This window comes from Pyxicephalus adspersus, chromosome 9, assembly GCF_032062135.1.
Source record: "Pyxicephalus adspersus chromosome 9, UCB_Pads_2.0, whole genome shotgun sequence".
NCBI classification, from domain to species: domain Eukaryota; kingdom Metazoa; phylum Chordata; class Amphibia; order Anura; family Pyxicephalidae; genus Pyxicephalus; species Pyxicephalus adspersus.
The window spans coordinates 2,299,434-2,306,499 of NC_092866.1; the positions used below are offsets into that span (position 1 = coordinate 2,299,434).

The 7,066-nt window shown below is 42.7% G+C and overlaps 1 protein-coding gene and 1 long non-coding RNA gene across 2 annotated transcripts in view; one reads left to right on the forward strand and one right to left on the reverse strand.

The window, feature by feature from the left end:
- Positions 1-7,066, reverse strand: part of EMC8 (ER membrane protein complex subunit 8) — a gene marked incomplete in the record, with an annotated part of 16,568 nt that overhangs the window by 4,935 nt on the left and 4,567 nt on the right. The window contains 1 exon segment of the mRNA XM_072421487.1: positions 5,716-6,884. Coding sequence (XP_072277588.1) covers positions 6,725-6,884 — 160 coding nt within the window.
- On the forward strand, positions 2,122-6,248 carry LOC140337689 (uncharacterized). Its single transcript, XR_011922120.1, has 3 exons — positions 2,122-2,398; positions 5,740-5,861; positions 5,950-6,248. It is a non-coding gene; the product is annotated as an uncharacterized lncRNA (long non-coding RNA).

Sequence of the window (7,066 nt, forward strand, 5' to 3'; positions counted from 1 at the left end):
AATGCTTCCTTCTGTCTGCAGCAGGCTGATCACTGGGGGGGGGGGGGGGGAGGCAATGCTTTCTTCTGTCTGCAGCAGACTGATCATTGGGGGAAGGAAAGTTTTCCTCCTGCCTGCAGCAGACTGATGACATCATCTCAGCCTAGGCACAGTCGCCACCTGCAGCTCGCAGATGGCTTTTTAATGATACAATGATATTGCATCTGTATTTTGTGAATTTGCACTGTTGATGGCTCTGGGAATCACAAGCGGGTATTTTTTGTGTAAATTCCAGCTCTCTGCTTTGCAGTTTTTTTCTTCCCTTTATGCATTCTTATCATTTATCTTAGGAAATGAAAACTGTTTTCTGAGGGTGTGATTGAGGACATCACCAGGTCACACTTCCTGATATAACCACCCCGCCGCTCTGAGCAGAAAACACGATGAAGATTTATATCTCCTGCCTGTCGTCCTCATCCTTCATCAGATGCAAAAAAATAAATGCACCCCATTGGAAATGTTAATATGAAAAGCAGCCAATTATTATTAGTATTTTTATATCGCCAACATATTACGCAGCCCTGTACAATAATTAGGGGTTGCAAATGACAGACAGACACAGACAGTGACACAGGAGGAGGGGAGGACCCTGCCCCGAAGAGCTTACAATCTAAGAGGAGGGGGATGTAGCACACAATAGGAGAGGCACCAGATCACTCTAGCAGTATTGCCCACAGATCGAGATGTTATATGTGAAGAATATGAAACTGTCACAATGTATCTGTTATCATCATGTAAAGCAGCGGTCGGCAAACTCCGGCCTTTAGGCCAGATACGGCATAGCCGGTAGTTCATCCTGGCCTAACGCCCCTTGGTGGATCCAGCCTAATGCCGGCCAGTGGATTGGCCGGGGGGCGTTAGGAACTACCGGGGCTGGAGCCGCTGGAGGTCTGCAGCCACCGGAGCCCTGGTGCCGCCCCCTTGCAGTTGCTTCCCTATTTACATCGGCCGGCGTTGATACTTCCGCCACCGTGGTGAATCAGGAAAGCTCCCTGAAGGTAAATCCCTCTCCTCCGTATGCATTGCATTTCACTTCAGGGGCCGTTCCCTGGTAGTGGGTGGAGCCATTAGGGGGGTCCAGCCTAGTATGCTCCCGCACCCCCCATAAATGGCCTAGTGGCAATAAAACTTTGCTGACCCCTGATGTAAAGGAATGAAAAATGTGTGGAATAAATAAGTACACCCTAGATTTACCACCACTAAAAGCAGACCTATCACTAAAAATGTTACATTTGTAATAATAAGTAGATAAATCTTTTATACAAAGTATCTTTTTTTAAATTTCTTTAAATAAGCCTCCTAGGATACCCACATCACACATCCCAAGAGGCTTCTGGCTGCTCCTTCTGTGCACGCTCGATCAATAGCATGCGCAGAAGGTGCTTTGTACTGCAATGGAGAAAAAAGTGCTGATCTCACGCATGCTCAGAACTTTACATTTTACAGCAAGCTACGACCGCCGATCTCACGCATGCGCAGTGCTCAGAACTTTACATTTTACAGCAAGCTACGACCGCCGATCTCACGCCTGCGCTGTGTGAGATCAGGTGACGTAGCCAGAGGAAGACCATCAAAATGATGGCACCAGGTGCTTCCTCAGCACCGAAACGGTAGAGGATTCCAGGACAGTGTGGGACCCAATTGAGGATAGCTCCGGAAGGATCGGGGGGTCAACAGAAGTAAAGGTAAGAGGTGTTTTTTTTCTGAGAGTTCTACTAATTTGCTGGCATCCGTTGGCAGAACTAATCCTAAATGAGAAAAGAGGGTTCATTCTTGCAGAGCAGAGTGCCCATGATGACTCCCTGTGCACCAGCAATGGCCATGTAAGTGTCAATATTGGACCATAGAGAAATGGAAGAAGATTGCCTGGTCTGAGGGATCACATTTTCTTTAAGATCATGTGATGGTCAGATGCCGTATTTACCTAGAGAAAAAGATGGCTGCATGGTGCATTATGTGAAGAAGGCAGGCTGGCAGTCACCTAAAGGATTTGCTGCCAATGTCTTGGTGCCAGATACCACAGGGCACCTCTGGAGTCCATGCTGGGAACCTACACAATATTAGGGGGTTCTATTTCTGTTAGTGATCAGTGAATATTCCATATGTTCTATATTCATTATTCACATTCTGGAATCCCTCTAAGGGTCACTGAACATTAGCTGTGTGTGGATTTCATCACTGTTGTGTAATCTGTCGGCACAGCCCGTCTGTCTGCTACCAGCACAGATCCATCCAAATATTGACTACTGGGAACATTGCCGAGGACTGAGGGGTGTTCCCTGATAATTTTGGGGTCCAACCCTGATTTTTGTACTAACACTCCATCTTTTTGCTGAACATCAGGAGCAGAATTTGAAAGGTAGGAAATAAAAAGGAAAAGGGGTTGCAGGCTATTTTAAAGTGTTTGTATTTAAGTTTCCAAAAAGGATATTACTAACATTTGTGTTGATACATCAAAAACAATAATGTAGTGAATAGAATTAGGCCCCTCCTATTGTATTATTACTGGACGGGCATTGCTAAACTAGACATACATGTTCTCTTCTAAATGAGTTGCTTGTCTTTAGGCATTTAACGAGCGTAGTTAATATCGTTACCCGACACGTTTCGCCACAGGGGCTTCCTCAGGGGTATGCAACAAGAGTATGAATAGTCGAAATGTTATTTGTAGAATGCCACTGTAGTTTATAGTACAGGTGGATAAAATATAGGTAGATGTAAAATTTACAGTTGTTTGGTGTGTTTTAAATTGGGCAAAAATCTCATATTTAAGGGTGCAAGAAAAAAGTTCCTAGCAGAATTTTTTGCGTCCTAATTTGCTGAGGCATTAAAGATACTAACCAAGTACAAGGCATACAAGGCAGCAGGAGTGATGAGTCCTGCCTTCTATGGGCGAGAATGTCAGCATTCGGAAGTGTACAATGCACGTGTGCTTTCATATACTTTGATAGGCATGAGTCTGCACCAATAGGGGAAGAGTATCTTCCGACTCTTCAATGTCAAGACACACACATATTATATATATATATATATATATATATATATATATATATATATATATATATATATATATAGATCTCCTGGAATTGGGAACCCCAATAATATTTTTGGCCAATTTAAAACACACCAACCGTAAACTGTTTGCCTTTTGTAAGGTCAGTGCCAGGTTTTGCAGCATTGAGTGGGCTTCATGGTGGTGACCTCTTCCTGGAAGTGTATGGGTCTGATATGTCGGGTTATTTACTATTGTGACTAGAACAGAAAGAATGACTACAGTACAAGTTCAGATCTTTAACCCCAAAGGCTGCAGCCCACAACCAAACATACAGTTAACGTTTAACAACACAAGGTCTTCCGCGGGTGGATTGTAACACAGCCATACATAATAACACAACCTTCTTCAGAGGACAAAAAAAAAGAGGGCTGATTCACTAAAAGGAATCCTCTGCTAGGAATACAGATGTGTTCATTAATCATATGAAAATGATATCTGGCTGTCTCTGGCTTATAACAGTGAATTGTACAAAACTGTGATCAGTTTGGTGTGAAGGAACTTGAATGTCCTGCACAAAGCCCTGACCTCAACCCTACTGAATACCTTTGGGATGAATTGGAATGGTGAGCCATGTCTTCTAAACATCAATACCTGACCTCACCAATAGGGGGCGAATCCCCATCATCAGCACCTGACCTCACCACTGGGGTCAAACTGCCACCAGCACTACCCGACCTCAATACTGCAGTTTGTTATCTTTACTTTAAAGCTTTAATCCCCAGTTATATTCTGTGCTTCCAGAAATCATCCAGCTTTTTCTCAAAACAATTTATAGAACTTGCTGAAATTACTTCCTGAGGGAGTGGATTCCACATTTTCACAGACCTTACAGTAATGCAGACCTTACAGAATCCCTTCCTTATCCAGAGCTTGAACTTCTTTTCCTGCAGACACAAAGAGCCACCCTTGTGCTTTGTAACGACCATAAAGTAAATAATTGGGAATAGAGTTCTCTATATGGAACATTTCTACAGGGTGATCATATCCCCCCTTATACGTCTCTTCTCAAGGGAGAATAGATTCAGTTCAGCTAATCTGAGCAGAGAGTTCTCTATTTGGACCATTTATTTATTTATACATTGTTCATATCTCTGTCACCGAAGAAGGTGCTTGAAAAGCACGGAGCCATGTGACAGGAGGCTTCAGCCCACCCACACTTTAAAAAGAATGCAGAATTCCATACATGACATCAGAAAAATTCAACCACTACCAAAAGTTTTGCAGCACTAAACACAAAAAACAAATTTGTATCATTTTTAGTGCATTGTATTTGAGTCAAAATTTCTTCTGCTCAGCCCTATGTGGGATAATAGAAAAGTCACCTAAAAGGAAATGAATCTCAGTGAAGCGGTCATGCTTGCTGCATCAGGTTGGCAGTTCATTGGCTGAGTTTATTTGATAGCAGTTGTTGCGCTTCAGCACCCTCACATCTGAATGTAGCCGTAGATGGCGGGTAATCTCTCAGTCTTATAAAACGAGTCTGCCAGGAAATCACAGACTGGAAAATTAAATATGTGCAGATATCAGAGAGAGAGAGCTGGGGATATGTACATCAAGATCTTTGTGATGGCATACCAATGTGTGGTCACCAGGACAGGAAGTGAGGGGAAATCTCACAGACACACAAATGTCAGTGAAAAATTGTCAAATTGTCATTACCTCTATTACTATAGTTATTGCAACCTTGTCCTAAGAAGGCAGTAGCCGTCGTTGCTGAACCCTGTTTGGAAACCATTGCTTTAGAAGAGCACAGGGTCACTCTGGTTGGCCGCTGACGTTCAGTTGAGTTCTCATCAGCAAAGAAGCTAGTGACATGAGTGATGTGCAAAGAAAATTAGTCAGCAACAAGGTCACAACTGTGACCCCCGCCTAAACTATATACAAAACATCCCTGAATATAAAGCCTCAGTTTTTTAAATACCAAAATCCATTACCAAGGTAAATGTTGGAAAAAATATATAATACATTAAATATATAGTACATACTCCCTATATTCCCTCACACTTGCAATAATCAATCCCAGAGCTGTATTCTGCAAACTGACCAGCAGAGGGTAGCAGAGTACACAGCAGGAAGAATCTTCGATTTGCCAATTTTTTTCCTTAGCAAAAAATTTCCTGCAGTATTAGGTTCTTCTAAAAGGCAATTCCTTCACCTAAATATTATTACAAATTGTGAAAACGAATGTTTGTCTTCTCATACATAATAACCAGTGTTGCCCCCCTCCCTTTATCCAATTGATAATATATTATTGTATTATTGTTTACTTTGGAAGATGTGCTTCTCTACCTGTTCTACTTCATTTCCATTTCCTCAACACTTCCTGCCTGGGAGAAGTAACAAGAGTCCTTATTGGACTATTTCCCTTCATTCTACCTCCTAGATTGTAAGCTCTTTGGGGCAGGGTCTTCTCCTCTTTCTGTGCCACTGTCTGTGTCTGTCATTTGCAACCTCTATTTAATGTACAGCGCTGTGCAATATGTTGGTGCTACATAAATCCTGTTTAGTAATAATAATCCTCAAAAAACATTTCAACAAAAAGGACAATGGGACTTTGGTGTAAAACTAAAACTGAACAGGTGGGCATTTTTTTTATGTCTCCTGGAATATAACAAACTTACTTTCTTGTTTGCATTCTTCTTTAGAATATACAACAAACTTGGCATGCGCAGCATATGGAATGAAGAGCTCCTGTGCGCATGAGCTGGAGTTATGTTGTCCAGCCTATCGCGATGGCAAACTATCCCAACCCTGGAGAAAAAAAAAGGTGAAGATGTTTGTTTGATAGTGAAGGCAATAAGGGAACATGGAAGGCAAAATATACACAGATTAAACTTTAAATTTTATTTTTCTAGGAGGAAAACAAACGTGATCTGACGCTCAGTGTAAGACTTGTGTGTGTGTGTGGGGCTCAGACAGAAAAAAACTGGAACAGAGGACTAAAACCATACTGAGAAGAGGGGGGAACAGAAGACCGCCAATCTCAAAGTCAACACAAAAAGCTATATAAATATAACGCGGGGGGGAGTTCTGATTGAGACTTTGCGGCATCCAAGTCCATGGCAAGCCGAGACCGGCGATATTCTCTTTATATAAAAGACTTTTCTAGAATAGAATCTCTTTCTGTAGGCAGCAATAAAAGTACCAGCAGCCATTTTTTTTATACAAGTCTCTATTTCTGTACGTTTCTTGCTTTGTGTAAAATGCAACCAAAACTAGGTAAAATTTGCCCAGAGATGGGCATTTAAAAAAAAAAGACTATATTAAGACCATGTGACTCCCAGTAGTGACGTACTAATAAATTCTGATCAATAAAAACAGAATGTTAAGATTAAGTTGCCCCTCAAACTGCCGCCTGGAGGGAAAAAAATCCGCGAGAGAATCCCCTTAAAAATTATCTGTTTTGAGATCATATAAAATTCAGTCTTTTAAAGAAGTGCGAAGTGGTTCTCCGTTTTTTAGGACCTGGACGGATGTAAAATTGGGCGGTTTCCTGCCAGTCTGCAGTGCTCCCATCATATCGCTGCCTGGAACAGCGCCTCCAAAAGTGGTAAAGAAGTTCCCCATGTGACCGGTTCCACATTTTGGCGTCACCTTGCATAGCTCGGGCTGGCGGATGTCCGTGTCACCTCAGCATAGATGAATGATGGACTTGTTAATTTCCGGGTTGGCCCAGTCATTTCGCAGGTCGTCCAGGTGACTGTCGAAATCCACCAGAGACTCGTAGGATCGGCTGTCCATGAGGGAGGAGGTGATCCGCTGGGCTTCCGGCCAGTCCTCAAGGATTTCCCTGAAAAATTGAAATGAAATACTCAACAGGAGGTTGCAAAAACTGTTCAATTGAATGCAACAAATAATAAAACCAGATTGTGGTCGGTATGAAGGAGTTGGCCAGCCAGCACTGGGATGAACGGCAGCCCCCGCTGGGCAGCCGGCACTGGGACAAACGGCGGCCCCCGCTGGGCAGCCGGC